The following is a 15,885-nucleotide window of genomic DNA, read 5'->3' as shown; positions in this document are numbered from 1 at the left end:
ATTTTTTTCACCCTATTTGACAAGAGCGATTGAAGTTACTATCGATTATAGCTAGTAAATAATAGAACGCATAGATCATGGTGATAATGATGATGATGGTTTATATAAGAGTAAGCTGGAAAATAACCAAATACAGAAAGTATCAACGCTAGCTAGTTTCAATCAAGTAAACGGATCATAATTGAAGTCTTGCACAACTGGTTGCGGCGTCTCAAAGGAAGTTTTCATTTTCCAAATTTAGGAACGCGTAATTTGGCTTCGTTTCGATTTTCTTTTTGTTCCCTCTTTCTTTCCTTATCTCCTCACTTTTTCCTTCTGTGTCTGCCATACAATCATCTTTTATTATATAAAGTTTTCCTCTCTTTTCCACATGCTTATGCAAACGTATTCGCTCTCTCATTCACGCTTGCCTCATTATTCTTGGTGCTGAAGGTACATGTCGAAGCTAGAGGGGAAAAAAAAAAAGGAATGGCTATATTGATCCCTTTTTTTTTTTTTCTAGGTCAAAAAGTTCAATATGGATCCTCTTCTTTTACCTGCAGAAATATTTGAAAAGATCATTTTACTTTTACCTCGTCAACAATTCTTCGAATATCGACTTGTATCTCGCGGTTGGCAAAAGTTTCGTCTATTTGACCACTGTCAGCTTTACCATACTGTGAACATTACTAATGTACGACGTATGCAATCTTTTCTACTTCTTCTTCTGTGGTCTGCCAAACAACATCATATAGCTTCTACCAACTTCTCTCTACCTATTGGCCATTATGTTCGGCAACTCTACATCGAACAGTCTGTTAGTATAAACCACACACGGTTTGTCTTGCTTCAATCTCTGTGCCCTTTTGTTGAATTCTTCGAACATTACTCTTCCTCTCGCCTGCTATCTACTATGTGGCCAATCCTTCAATATCATGATGATAATCCTTCCAATCAGGACTTCTTAGCCAGCTACGCTTACCCTAGCTACGCTTACCCTGGATGGCCATATTTGAAGAACCTTATGTCTCACCACACCGATACACCTGGATATTTGATGCACCATTACAGCCAACAACTGACACATTTGACCATTGCGCTCTTTCATCGGACTGGCTCTTACTTTTGGCCATTACCGTCCTTGCCTTGCCTTTATGAAATTCAATTAAGATATATGGACCTTGATGGCGACTCCCTGGATACGATGAATACCTCAGCACCGCAGCTCACAACTCTCCGAATTGATACATGTAGATTTCTTCCTATGGAAACAACAGCAGCAGCAGCAGCAAGACCGTTAACATCTTTACGTACTCTGGAATTTGAGAAAACGGAAGTACTTGATTCATCCTGGCGAATATTTTTTTTGACAAGGTACCCTAACTTGGAAAAATTCAACATTAACTTCTCTCGTGGGAGACAATACCCTTCACATCAAGCTGAAATGGTGGCTGGCTTTCCTCGATTACGCATCCTCGGCTTGGAAACACAGTACAACAAACCGCACGAATCGCTGTTGCATTATTTACGACTCAAGAATTCGATCATCGGAATGGAAGATATACGTCTGGAAAATTTTTGGAATAAAGCAATGGAAGATATAGGGAATGCGACCTACATGGAAGGTTACTGCTGGTTCATTGGATGTCTCCAACCAACGTTGAAGTCATTGCACATCTCTCCACCATCGCTGTGTCCTGGGGTTTGTTTGGTAGATATGATGAAGCCTCTGTCTTTTTGCCATGACTTGACTACATTGACGTTGAATCTCTTTGGTAGTCCTCCTGATCACCCTGTGGACATACCCTCCATTTTGGATGCCTGCCGGAATCTGGATAGTCTTGAACTGAGCGAAGGTGTATTGACAGCGTCATCAGTAACATCATCATCATCAACATCATCATCACCAACATCATCATCATCAACATCAACATCACCAACATCAACATCACCAACATCAACATCACCAACATCAACATCACCAACATCAACATCACCAACATCAACATCACCAACATCAACATCATCAACATCATCAACATATAACAGCAAGCTTGCGAAATTAGTCTTGGTCAACTGCTCTTTTGATTCGTCTTTATTTGGATATATCAACAAGTCGTGTAAGAACTTGGAAAAGCTGGCAATTCGATGGTTTGAACTTAGCGATGTGACTCCACCATGGGAAACTACGACTCAAGATGAACGGTGTATAGAGATTAACTTGCCGGATGTTGGACTGGAAATATGCACATTGGACGTTGAGGCTATTATTGATTTAGTTGTTATTACAGGCTCCACACAAAAAGAAGAAGAAAAACGATTTTATATGCCTTCGAACGACAGAGAATATCGGCATCCGGTATCATTCAATGAGGTTCCTCCCAGGCTCCCTTATTATGAAGACGAAACACAGTGGCCCTCCTTGACAGCAACTGTACACAAAGATTACTATTGGAAACAGATGGATCCGCTATTGGATGGATCAAGTCGATATGTTAGCGATAGTGTGGTTAGACTTAGATGTAGATATCTCAAAGAATTATGCTGTTGATTGCAAATATATAAAAAACCGACTTTATTCCATTATTGGTGTTTTTTCCTTTTTTTTTTTTTTTTTTTTTTTTTTTTTTTTTTTTTTTTTTTTTTTTTTTTAGTCTTGCTTGACCAAAAGACAAATTATTCCATATTGGAGATCTTATGGATGGTCGTTGATTTATCTGCTTTTTGATTCTTGGATTCTTGTTTTCATTGGGCATTCAAGTTATTCACTGGTAGTTAAGTCTCACTTATATCTCTAGAATGATCATCATATCAATTTTCTCTTATAATACCCTTAGTTAGATTTTTTTTTTGTTGTTGTTTCTTTGAATAAAACATTGTGATACGCCCTTTTATTTTTTTTATCTTCATTTCTAAAAGATGCCTAATTGGATCTACCTATGTATGATAAATAAACTTTTTTACACTGTTTGAAAAAACGAGCGGTTGACCTTACTATAATTGGTAAGGAATGGAACTCACAGATCATGATGATGATGATGATGATGATATTTCATTAGGTTCAAATCAAAGGATAAGCTGGTAAATAACCAAATACAGAAAGCGTCAAAGCTAGCCAATTTCAATCAAGTAAACGGATCATCATCACCAAATTCCTACTGTATGTAAAGATTGATATCTTCTGGCTACTTGCGGTGTCTCAAAGAAAGTCTTCGTTTGCCAAATTTAGGAACGCGTAATTTGGCTTTGCCTCACTTTTTTTTTTTTTTTTTTTTTCTTTTTTTTTTTTTTTCTTTTCTTTTTTTTTTTTTTTCTTTTCTTTTCTTTTTTTTTTTTTTCTTTTCTTTTTTTTTTTTTTTTTTTTTTTTTTTTGCTTTTTCTTCTCTTCTCTCATCACTTTTTTCCTTTTACTTCTGTCTTACGATTGTCTTTTATATAAACAGTTTCCATCTATTTTACACATACTTATGCACGTACACTTATTCATTCACTATTCCTAAAAGCTGGGTGCAAAAGGTACATGCCAAACCAAGAAAAGGGAAAAAAAAAAAAAAAAAAAAAAGAACGGCTATATTGATCCCCTCTTTTTTGTTCTAGGTCAACAACTTCAATATGGATCCTCTTTTTTTACCTGCAGAAATATTTGAAAAGATCATTTTACTTCTACCTCGTCAACAATTCTTCGAATATCGGCTGGTATCTCGCGACTGGCAAAAGTTTCATCTATTTGACTATCCTCAACTGTACCACACTGTGACCATCTCCAATGTACCGCGTATGCAATCTTTTCTACTTCTTCTTCTGTGGTCTGCAAAACAACATCACGTTGCTTCTACCAACTCCCCTTTACCTATTGGTCATTATATTCGGCAGCTCTCTATCAATCTGTCTGTTGGCATAAACAATATGCGATATGTCTTACTTCAATCTCTGTGTCCTTTTGTTGAATTTTTTGAACATTATTCTTCTCTTTGCCTCCTATCTACGACGTGGCCGCTCATTCAAAATCATGATGATAATCTTTCTAATCAAGATTTCTTGGTCCCCTATGCTTACCCTGGATGGCCATATTTGAAAAATCTCACCTCTCACTACACTGATACATCTGGATATTTGACGCACCATTACACCCAACAACTGACACATCTGGACATCGGCCTATTTCGTCGGACTGACAGTTACTTTTGGCCATTGCCGTCCTTACCTTCTCTCCATGAACTTCGATTAAGGTATATGAGCCTTAGTTGTGACTCCTTGGACATGATGAACACCTCAGCACCACAACTCACAACTTTTCACCTTGACGGATGCAAATTTCTTCCTATGAGAACAGCAACAACAACATCAACAGCAAAAACCTTAACATGTTTACGTACTTTGATATTTCGGGAAATGGGAACTCCTGATTCATCCTGGCGATCATTTTTTGCGACAAGATACCCTAACTTGGAAAAGTTCGACAGCAATGTCCCTTGTGGGACGCAATCCCCTTCACATCAAGCTGAAATGGTGGCTGGCTTTCCTCGATTACGCAGCCTTGGCTTGGAAACACAATACAACAAACCGCATGAATCACTGTTGCATTATTTACGACTCAAAAATTCGATCATCGGAATGGAAGATATACGTCTGGAAAATCTTTGGAATAAAGCAATGGAAGATATAGGAAATGCGACCTACATGGAAGATTACTACTGGTTCATTGGATGTCTCCAACCAACATTGAAGTCATTGCACATCTCTCCACCATCGCTGTGTCCTGGGGTTTGCTTGGTAGATATGATAAAACCTCTGTCCTTTTGCCATGACTTGACTACATTGACGTTGAATCTCTTTGGTGGTCCTCGTGACCATCCTGTGGACATACCCTCCATTTTGGATGCCTGCCGGAATCTGGATAGTCTTGAAGTGAGAGGTGGTACATTGACAGCATCGTCAGCAACATCATCATCAGCAACATCATCATCAGCAACATCATCATCAGCAACATCATCATCAGCAACATCATCATCAGCAACATCATCATCAGCAACATCATCATCATCAGCATCATCATCATCATCATCATCATCATCATCGACCACATCATCGTATAACAACAACCTGACAAAACTACAATTGATGTACTGCTCTTTAGATTCTTCTTTATTTGGGTATATCAACAAATCGTGTAAGACCTTGGAAAAGCTGGCTATCCTATGGGAACTTGACAACAGGGCTCCACCATGGGAAACGACGACTCAAGGTGAACGGTGTCTAGAGGTTGACTTGCCGGATATCGGATTAGAAACATGCGCATTGAAATTTGAGACTGATACTGATTTGGTTGTTATCACACAAAAGAAAGAAGAAAAATGGTTTTGTATGTCATGGAACGACAAAGAAGATCAACGTTTGATATCACTCAGGGAAAATCAAGTTCTTCCTAGACTCCCTTATTATGAAGATGAATCACAGTGGCCTTCGTTGACGGCAACTCTACGTAAGGACTACTACTGGAAACAAATGGATCCGATATTGGATGGAACGAATAGACATGTTAGCAATAGTATGGTTAGAATTAGATGTAGATACCTCAAAGACTTGTGTTATTGATTAAAAATATATAATAAAAAACTAAATTTATTCCACTATTCATGGTCTGTTGATTGTTGTTGGTTTTTTTTATTATCAAAATAGGAAGAAACTACATATCAACTATACTACAAATACAAGAAAAGAAATACTAATACACATGGGGGAAAAATAATAATAACCATAATAATAAGGCAACGTTATGATCAACAATCAACATTGTAAGATCTATTTTATTGAAGGAGCATTGGATGAAAATGCGAAATCTAACCAAGAATACTAAAAAAAAAAAAAAAAAAAAAAAAAAAAAAGTGAGAATCATGTTTCTTTATCCATACTATTGAAACAATCTATGTTCTAGTTCTTACCAAAGAAGTTTCCTCTTGATCTACAGGAGTTTGAAGATTAGAATACGGCGGCGTCAACAATAAGGATTGTAAAGGTGATGAGGCTGATATATGCTGTTGGGTAGAAGAAGAAGCCGAAGAACTGGAAGAAGAGGAAGAGGAGATAGACGATAGAGAGGAAGAGAGATAAGAAAGGGAGGAGAAATCAGGATGGATAGTTTGATCGGTCAATAAATCGAGTAAAGGAGGTGATATGGGAGAAGGGATGGCATTGACAGAAGACGATAATACCGGTTTTGATGATGTTGGCAGTATGTTCGTCGTCGATTTTGTTAGGAGACAGACAATGTAGAGATGATGCAACGTGGATGATCGACATAAATCAGCACCTAATCCACCACCAAAATAAAACCGAGCATCTAAAGCTATTTGTCCTTTCTGATCCGCTGTATAAAAGTACAATACCATCTTGAATGTTTTCGATCCATTTGCAATATTTAATAATGTCGTTGGTGGCAATTGATGATAATAATCGTCGTTGCTATTAGTTGACACTGTTGATGGTTGAGAATGAAGCGATTGTTGGTAAGACTGAGATAAAAGCTGATGCACGTGATGTAATTCAGAAGTGTTGGATATAAAGTCATACAATGATCGATGAGCCAATTCCTGAGGATGATAACCAAGAAAATCCATGGTTTCATCTGATGCTCGTGCACAACACATTTCTGGTGTAAGAAAAATCTATGCAAATCATAAAAAAAAAGAATCAGTTTCAAATCCTTTTTTTTCATCCTCTTTTTTTTTTTTTTTTTTTTTTACCGTCATCATTGGAACATTAGTCATTGCTGATAAATTAAATGGTGATGATGATGTAGTGGATGATTTTGTCATCATAAATGAAGAAGGAGGTGAAGACATGGTGAGGAATGGAGTAAGGGAATCAATAGGTGATGATGATGAATGACGAGCCAATAGAGGAGAAATTTGTTGTTGTTGTTGTGAAGGTAATGATAATGGTAACATGGGTTGAAATTGGGTTGTATGATGTTGATGTCGTGGAACTTGTCTTTTTGTTGATAGTGAAGTGGACATATGATGATCGGATTCCAAGTTGGATGCATACTTTTCCCGTAACTTCGGACGACCCCGTTTCTTGTGCTGGATATCATAACAAGAGTCGGTCTTTCCAACTGAGATACAACGTTTACAAGGTCTTTCCGCTAATATACAAATATGGAAGTTCAATCAGTATCTTTATATCGTCCCATTCTTCCTTTTTTTTTTTTTTTTTTTTTTTTACCATCACAAGCCAAATGAGCCTTCTTACAATTCACCTATACAATAATAAATGGTATCCAAAAAAAAAAAAAAAGAAAGTTGGAGGTATTATATTAATAACTCTGAGCAACCTTTTTTTTGTTCTTTTTGACGATAAACTATATAAAAGGGACAATCAAACTAAACTTACACAAGCAGTTCGTACATGAGGTTTGATTGACTTTTTTCGTTGACAAGAAGAAAGCATATTGAATAAATAAATAAAAAAAAAGGAAGGAAAGGAAATAGTAGAAATTTTGATATAAAAGAAAGAAAAAAAAAAAAAAGAGAAAGAGAATTAAAAAAGAACCCACCTTTGTTTTACGTAAAATCAAGGGCCACGCTGGGATCCAAAACCTCGATTTTTCCACGTCTTCCCCTCATCAAATCCAAACCAGTCTTGCCCCGCTTGGTCGGGAGAGTTCTTGATGTTTTGAATGAATAGACTTTTTCGCACACCTTTTATGGTCAATTCTCCGTTCTATAAAAGGATTAGCCGTGGTTATTTCTACTCCCGGATGATAGATTTGATTCCCCACACACCTATTTTATCAAAATATAGAACACAAAAATAGGAGCTTTTATTTTTTTTTTGTTGTAAAACAAGACTAAAATATATAATTAGGTAACTAACTAAAGGGAAATCCATTTTCATGATTTATTCCTTCATGATGATGTAGAGGTGATCTTGTATGTTTTGCCAACTCGAATCAATAAAGTTCTTAAAGCAGATCGTACTTGAGCCAAAAGATTGTGTTGCCCCAACAGTTCAACTGCTGGTAAATAAAACTGTGGCACATGTCGAGTAAACTTAATCAAGAAGAAAAAAAATTCGTGTGAGAAATCATTGGTGTTTTCCTTTTTTTTTTTTCTCTAAACTTACATCTTCATCTTGTAATAAAGATAATCCATTTAATATAGAAACAACAACAGGAGTCCATGCAGCAATATTCTTGGGTTTTGTATCATGATCCAAATCCATATAAAGTGTAAAGATTTCATTACAAAGTCTAACAAAAAAAAAAAAAAAGATGGTGAATTTCATGAGGTTTTTTTTTTTTCTGGATTTCACTTACGGTATCAATGTCTTTTCTATAGCTTCTCGGTGTTCATCACGATCAGAGATATTTTCTAGATTGGAGTACATTCGCATCAACACAGAGACATAACAACCGCCACTAGATGTTTCTTGTTTTAATAAGTTGGGTAATTGTTTCATAAAACCTATATCCATAAAAAGAAAGAAGGAAGGTGAGCCAATCATATTTTCAGGTGTCTGTTTTATTATTCTCTTTGTCTTACCAAATTGCCATAAAGCCATCCGTAATTCAGTATCCAAATTAAATTTCTTTGCAAAATGGAAAGAGTGTTCCAAACAGCCCATTAACTTCATCAAATGTAAAGATGGATAAGCACAATATACATTGTCCTTGCTGAGAAGATCATTCACTGTTTGAATAAGCATCAGTTGTAATACACATCGTACAATCACTTGTTGGAATTTACTATGGCGTTCAGGACTAATAGTCAAAGGTACTGCTGGTCCATTATCATGATCTATACCATTGATTTCTACATGTATACATAGATATATATAAGTATATATATTTTAGTTTATTCTATCATATCTTACCTTTAGGAGATGCTGCCTTGACTTTTTCTACCAAATCTTGAGTATCATCAAATAATCCATAAGCCGTTGTCTTTTCGAATAAATTGGTAAACATATCTGTTACTTGATTCCAACAATCTTCATCAAATTTTTCCACATTAGCTTCGATATATTGTTCTAAACATTCACATCCAATACGAGCAAGAGTATCATTATCTAAAAATGAAGAAGATAAAACAAATAAAAGATCAGATCTTTTTTTTTTTTTGGAGATCGTCGACTTACCTTGGGTAATACAGAGTCCCAATAATCCTAATACATGTTGCATCATATTTTTCATATTGTCAAAATAAAATGTATAAAGATCCACAACATTACGAAGAGCTTCAATCATGGTTGTTGAAAGCCAAACACTAAGATCCTCTGGGGTAATATTACGTTGTCGTCGACTGTCAGCGTTTAAATCATCAAATAGAGGGAAGATGATTTGTCTAGAGACTGTTGCCCAGAATTCAGGAGTAAACTTTGATCCATATTGCTTCAATGTTTCAAATAGGTATGCCAATGATCTAAAAATAAAAAAAAAAAAATACGTTTCATTGTTTAATAATATCATATATATATATATATATTTACACATTACCTTTTTCGTACTTCCACATCATCACTTTGCATTGTCACTTCCTTCAAACCATAAAGCACAGCAAACCAAAATTTGATCAAAAAGTCATCCCCTGATTGAATTGTCTGTCCAGCTACTGTATGAGCATCATTGATTTCAATTGTCTTGTCACTGTAAGCAATTTCTAACATTTTGGGAATCGTTCCTTTAATCATATCGAGAGCAGGTAAACTGATCTTTTGGAATTTCTTATTTCGAGAGAATTCAACTAAACATGAAATATAATCAGGGAAAGTACCATTTGCAACAATATCAGGGAATCTTTCTTGAGTCACACTTCGGACAATATCAAATGTCATATGGACAATGGATTCTATTCAATAAATCAAAAGATCATTAGTTATATTCTTACTTGTATGATTTTTTTTTTTTTTACCTGAACTTTCCCTAGCACCCATAGCAAAGACAGAGAGCATAGTTTTCCATCCAGATTTGATATGATGAGCTCTAGCCAAAATCATTTGAGATAAACATCGTAATACCTGAAGAATAAAAAGTTTAGTGATAAGAATTAAAAATTATTTTAAATGATGATTACCATATCCTTAATAGCCACATCAGGATTATTCGCTAATACATCACGGAATGGCATCAAAAAGTCCTTTTGAAACTTGAAGTGAGATAATTCTTCTTTTTCCAAAAATTTCATGGCCAATTGTCGTAAGGAATCCAAAGCAAAGAATGCCACATTAAAATTAGATTGACATCCCACCTTGTTGTAATAATCACCCAAGATCAACCAGATATTGGACCATTCCATACGAATACGATTCATATTGTAATAGGAAATTTCAACCAACTTTTGTAAACTATACATTCTTGGATGTTCTAAATGTGCTGATGATACTATTTCTTCCCATGAGGTTTCACATAATGCACGAACAAAATCAACAATGGCAATCTTTAAAGAAAAAAAAAAAAAGTGAATAATCAAGCACTTCCCGTACATTAAGATCTCTATTCCTTTTTTTTAAAAAAAAAATTACCCCATTCAAATAAACAGTGGAAGTGAAGAGTCGATCCACCGCCAAGACCAAAGATTGAGAACTACCAGCAGATGCTACTTCTTCAGCTAATGCCACTTGTAATCGATGTTGTGCTGTACCCCGACGAGCCATGGTAGAAGAACGACGAACCATATCCACAGAAGGTTTATGAGGAGAACTTGTAGATGAACTATTAGCAGATACATTGGAAGGTCGCTTTGTAGAGATATCCGGAAGATTGACTTGATCAACACCACTAGTAATGAGTTGAAATCGTTCCAATTGACTAACAGTTGACAAAATTTCTTTCCAGCTGCCTTTAAGATAGTTTCCATCTTCAGCTGCTACTTCCAATAATGTACGGATGGCTTCCACATTCTTGGGTTTCATTTCATTCAAATTGGATAAAAAGGTGAATTTAGTCAAAGTGGTGACAAACGCATCTCGTTGTAAATCCATATCTTCAGATTGCACGGTATGGAAAAGGCAGATAATACGAATAGCATGCTTGAATCCTTCCAAACATAAATGTACTGTTTCTAAATCATCTGATTCTTGTAAAGGTCCAGAAATACCGGCTAAAAAGGCCATCCATGCCACCTCAAACATAGGTCGCACATGTTCTACATGAGAAGCACTGTAAAATGTAATCATTTCACCACCATCCGCACGTTGCTTGCTGGCCAACATATTCTTGAACATTGCTTCTGTTTTGGAACCCATTTCTTCAGTAGCTGCTTGGAAAGCTTCTCGTCGGACATCACGTGTAATTCCTGCACTGACCAAAGCATTTTGTAAACCCATAATACCAAGAGGTCCACTACCAGCAACACCACCTGCTATACTTGTAAACAAAGCATCATTGCTAGCCGCCTCTACTTCGTCTTTCATCTTGATTTCATTGGATTGAATTTCGTTGAAAATACCTTCCAAGATTTCTGGAGCAATATCCGCACCATCATCAATACCACGGTTGTTCTTGATAAAGTCTTGTAAAGTCATACGATGCTTGACACGAGGACTGTGAGCATCTGTGTTCAACATCACCACCGAGTAGGCTAGTACGTAAGCAGTTTCAGCATTAGCAAATACCGTAGGATTTCCATGAACATAACGTTCAGCAAATTTGAGCATAAATCGATCGATCTTTTGACCTTCGCCTGGTAACCGGAATGCTTGTAAAAAGTGTCGTAGGGCATCCGTAAATCCCATATTGGTAAATTCCATTTCATCCACAAAGGCATGCATAATAGCAACATTTTCGTCATCACCTTCACCAAGATATTCACCAATTATTGTCTTATTGAGTCCTTCAGTAGATAATAAGAATTGAGCCACACTAGTATGATCCTTCATATCCACAAATCCATTCTTTCCCAATAACGCCATCCCCTTCTTTGGTTTCCAGTTGAATTGTCTTATTCCTTCTTGAAGCAATTGTTTTCGATGTTTGAGGTTTTCAAATTGTTCAGGATCATCCAGTCTTGGTGTCACATTTCCAGTAGAAGGAGTTGTTGCTGTAGGTAGGGCATTAGAAGAGGAGGTGGGAGAAAGTCGAGAAACAGATCCATTACTGTGTAGTGTCAATTGGTCAGTCGATCCACGTACATCTTCACTTTCCCTTGGTGTAGTCACATCATCTTCTTGTTTACCATCAGCAGAGACACTGACAGTATTGTTGTTGTACCATGTCACCAGAGATCGAAGCACTGCCACCAAGCATTCCAATGATTTGAATCTAATAGCACCATCAGAAGTCGCAAGTACACCATGATGATGTTGTTGTTGTTTTTCGTTAGATTGTACAGTCGCAGTTGTAAGAGGAGGAGGAATCACCACTGAATTGGAATGAAGACCATGATGACCAGATGGGTTATTGGTATTACCATGATTATCCATTTCTTTACCAACATTTGGACCAGAATGCGAAGTTGTGATTTTCGATAGAACATTGACCAATCTTTAGACGCAATATGGTAAAAATAATAATATATATAAATTAATCAATTGTTATTTCTTTATTGTTTTTTTTTTTGTTCATATCTTATCTTATCTTTACCTTTCATAAATATTATCCAAGGCTTGTCGATCACAATCATAATTCAAATACATATCCACTAATGTTTGAGGATCTTCACAAATTCGAAGCACTACTTTCAATAAGGAGAATTTTTGTTGATAAGTTGCCGTACGCATTTCCAAAATTCGTAAAAAGATTTCCTTGAAGAACACCTCCACTTCTTTCTATAATCATCAAAATATGCATTCAAATTCAAAATCAGATTAGTCCTCCAGTTTTTTTTTTTTTTCTCTCTTTATATTTACCTTCAAGAAGACTTTCAAACCCTGAACAACTTTCCACAAGATTTCCAAGGTAATGTCAAATACTTGAGGGACCATTGAGAAAGCATTTCTACCCAAACTTGGACAAAGATATTGTTTGACCTCCAAGATAAAAGGATTCATTCGATTAGTTGTGGTATCCGTAGAAGAAAACACGACATTTGTTGAGGTGAAGACGTTCATATGAGAGGTAAGAATGGTCAAAATGAGATGAAGTGATAAAAGCTTGGATCTCATAGAGTATGATCGCATATCATTTCCCCTAATAAAATGCGCACACACAAAAAAAAAAGATGGAGTTAGTGTATATACTATTACTACATCCCTTTCTTTCTCTTATTCCTTTTTTTTTTTTTTTTGAATGGTTCATCTTATCCTTACCATTCAGAAGAGATCGGTTTCTTGGATAATTTGCATAGAGCACGGAAGACCAGAATAGCATCTTTGATATATAAATCAGCTTCAGTTTCAGTTTCAGCAGTATCCAATCTGTCATTGCCAAAAGAACTTCGACCATCTGAGACTTGATCATCGTCCAAATCAGCACCAGTTTTCGTTGATGTTTTCAAATGAGTCGTATCCGTAGAGGGTGATGACTTTACTGTATCTTGTTCTGAAGGTATGGTATCTGGTAATCCATTTTTCTCTACCATCGAGCTTTCCAATGTATTTCGTCCATCAATTTCTTCTTCCTTGAATACATTTGCCGTATCATTTAGTAGTTCTTCAGATGTATCCTTCTTATTAGGTAACTTTTTCTCCATTTCACTTCGAGCCATGCTTGCTTCCACGACAATTTGATCTTGATACGCTGTTCCATTTGTATCGTTGGTGGTTTTATCCATTTCGTTGATTGCTGTTCCTTCTTGTTGTTGTGTTTGTTGATCTTCGTCTTGTTGTGCTGTAATGTCAGTAGTTAATGCTGCAATGGGATGAGGTAGAATTTTAACACGTCGAAAGATATGATCCACCATTTGTGTAAGAGTAACTTGCGCTACATTCTGATTGGCACTGCTGCGTGATAATAAAAAAATGTTGTACGTTGTTCTAACCGCCTTTAGTAAAGCAGATTGATGTAATGGATTGCTTGTGGAATAAACCGCGTCTAATAAGGCCTATAAATAAAACAAAAAGTTTAATCATCAACAATTTTTTCAATTATATTTCTCGTTATCTTACCTTAACAAGTTGTAGTTGTACTTTTTCATCTGTTTCTTCACCAATAAAACAATCACAGATACTATCAACTACTTTTTCCATGACTTGAGTTTGTGCAACCTCGTTTTCCATGTCCCCAAGATAGTTATATGTTATAAATTTGCCAAGACAGTCCAGAGCAATCGTCATAAGATTGGCTGAACGTGTATCAATGGCCATTTGTAAAGCAGCTAAAATAAGCGTCGATCTATCAGTATAAAAATAAATCAAAAAAAAAAAAAGGTTACAAACAAATGGGTAAATAAATAGTTGTCATTTTATAATCATACCGAGTTTCACCATTTTGTAAAGGTTCTATCGTCTTTAGAGAGTCTAAGAAAAGAAAATAATTTCATCAATATAACAATATAGAAGATTCATCAAAATGAAGAGTTCCTTACTTTGAGCATTTTGTACAGCTTCTTTCAGAGCTTTATTGCGGCGAGTTTCTTTAGCGGATTCAATCTTGTCTAAAGCCTTGATGACAAACACAGTACTTGATGTAATAGTAGATAAACTTGGAGTTCCAGCATTAGGTGTACTATGGGTAGTGATAGATGATGCAGGTGAATCAGGGGAAGAGGTCATAGTAATGTTTTTTCAGAGATGAATAACAAAAAAAAAACAAGTATCCTGTCGTCCTTCTTTGAATATGGTCCTGTTGTTTTGAAGGTATCAGAGTAAGCCAAGCAGTATCACAAAAAGAACGAGAGATGATGATCAAAATAAGAATATTCCCTAAAAATGAATAAGAAAAGAGTGCGTAAAAAAAAAGTATCCAAAGGTGAGCATCAAATATGATGTTTTCTTTTCTTTTTTTTTTCTTTTATCATTACCAAAGTGAAGGCGAAGAACTTCTTTATTATTATTATTATTTTTGTTTCCGATCTATCTTATTTTCGAAAACTATAGAAGAGAACGAGATAAGATAAAAAAAGAAGGAACTATTCACTACCTACACAATGAAAATGTAAAAGAGTAAAAAAAGGATTAAGAAAAAACTTGGCGTGCAAGTAATTAAACACATATCTATCGGTCTTTCAAACTTGGCTCACCATGATAACATTGCCCATATTGTTTTTTTTTTTAAAAAAAAAAAAAAAGCATGATGCCATTGTTGGAGGAACCAATCTTCCTATAGATAAGATAACTAACAATTGAGGGACGTTGTATCTTTAAATAATAATGATGGATGACGAGTAAGACATATATCGATTGACAATGTTAAAAAAGGGAAATATATCATATGGTGTCGACATATACCTCTTTATACTTTTGTAATTCACTTGCCATCCATCATCATTGCACCAAATTTCGACCAAACATAGATAAAAATATTCTCTTTCAATTTCATTAATAAAAATTTACACCTCACCTCCCAATTTCTAGAGTAAATTAAAAAATAAAATGTCAATATCGTCATCCCTCATCCAATAATGATCATCATCCAATAAAATGACCACCATTGGATTCCTCTCAAAAAAGTAGTTTAATATCATCTAATATCATTTTATGGCTTATCATGCCACCTAACAGTGTAAATAAATACCAAAGGATTTCATCGATTTTTCCAAAAAATGCCTGATGATCCCTCGACAATATTTTTTTACAGCCAAAATTTGGCTGAGGAGTTTGAAAATTTTGGCTGTAAAATCCAAAAATCCATCCCATTTTTTTTTTTCATACCTCCAAACTTCGAACTCTCTTTCCCATTGGCTGCATTGCTAAAAAGTAGCTTAACAATCGATAACAACACTTTATTGGTTAGTTTGCTCCATAGTGAGAAAATCGCATTTGAAAAAATCGAACCATTGTCTTTTACGCAATAACATCATACAAGCGACT

General features: G+C 35.6%; 4 protein-coding genes across 4 annotated transcripts; 2 read left to right on the top strand and 2 right to left on the bottom strand.

Moving 5' to 3' along the window:
- Positions 1-292: 292 nt before the first annotated feature.
- BX664DRAFT_388097 (uncharacterized protein) lies at positions 293-2,777 on the top strand (the record flags this gene model as incomplete). The annotated part of the gene is made up of 3 exons (XM_051549438.1): positions 293-432; positions 503-2,488; positions 2,634-2,777. Exons 2-3 carry the CDS (start codon positions 518-520, stop codon positions 2,775-2,777), a joined length of 2,115 nt encoding a protein of 704 aa, XP_051397634.1. The 5' UTR covers positions 293-432; positions 503-517.
- A 2,249-nt stretch (positions 2,778-5,026) lies between these two features.
- BX664DRAFT_339540 (uncharacterized protein) lies at positions 5,027-5,610 on the top strand. The gene has a single exon (XM_051546656.1). The coding sequence runs from the start codon at positions 5,101-5,103 to the stop codon at positions 5,572-5,574; it is 474 nt and encodes a 157-aa protein (XP_051397633.1). The 5' UTR covers positions 5,027-5,100; the 3' UTR covers positions 5,575-5,610.
- Positions 5,611-5,632: 22 nt separating this feature from the next.
- BX664DRAFT_388095 (uncharacterized protein) lies at positions 5,633-7,489 on the bottom strand. The gene is made up of 5 exons (XM_051549437.1): positions 7,372-7,489; positions 7,204-7,237; positions 6,723-7,123; positions 5,922-6,644; positions 5,633-5,832 (listed from the first exon to the last, which is right to left on the bottom strand). The coding sequence occupies exons 1-5, from the start codon at positions 7,426-7,428 to the stop codon at positions 5,782-5,784; spliced, it is 1,266 nt and encodes a 421-aa protein (XP_051397632.1). The 5' UTR covers positions 7,429-7,489; the 3' UTR covers positions 5,633-5,781.
- A 291-nt stretch (positions 7,490-7,780) lies between these two features.
- BX664DRAFT_284806 (uncharacterized protein) lies at positions 7,781-15,002 on the bottom strand. Its single transcript, XM_051541647.1, has 17 exons — positions 14,877-15,002; positions 14,442-14,778; positions 14,331-14,373; positions 14,023-14,248; positions 13,225-13,958; positions 12,826-13,105; positions 12,560-12,744; positions 10,501-12,460; positions 10,053-10,415; positions 9,891-9,996; positions 9,476-9,827; positions 9,118-9,401; positions 8,854-9,048; positions 8,523-8,792; positions 8,297-8,444; positions 8,104-8,230; positions 7,781-8,030 (listed from the first exon to the last, which is right to left on the bottom strand). The coding sequence occupies exons 2-17, from the start codon at positions 14,626-14,628 to the stop codon at positions 7,887-7,889; spliced, it is 5,604 nt and encodes a 1,867-aa protein (XP_051397631.1). The 5' UTR covers positions 14,629-14,778; positions 14,877-15,002; the 3' UTR covers positions 7,781-7,886.
- Between the last annotated feature and the right edge of the window lie 883 nt (positions 15,003-15,885).

The sequence above is a fragment of the Halteromyces radiatus genome (assembly GCF_025201355.1).
Source record: "Halteromyces radiatus strain CBS 162.75 chromosome Unknown BX664scaffold_7, whole genome shotgun sequence".
Taxonomy (NCBI): domain Eukaryota; kingdom Fungi; phylum Mucoromycota; class Mucoromycetes; order Mucorales; family Cunninghamellaceae; genus Halteromyces; species Halteromyces radiatus.
The sequence above is the reverse complement of the archived record's forward strand: the minus strand, read 5'-3'. Positions and strand labels throughout refer to the sequence as shown.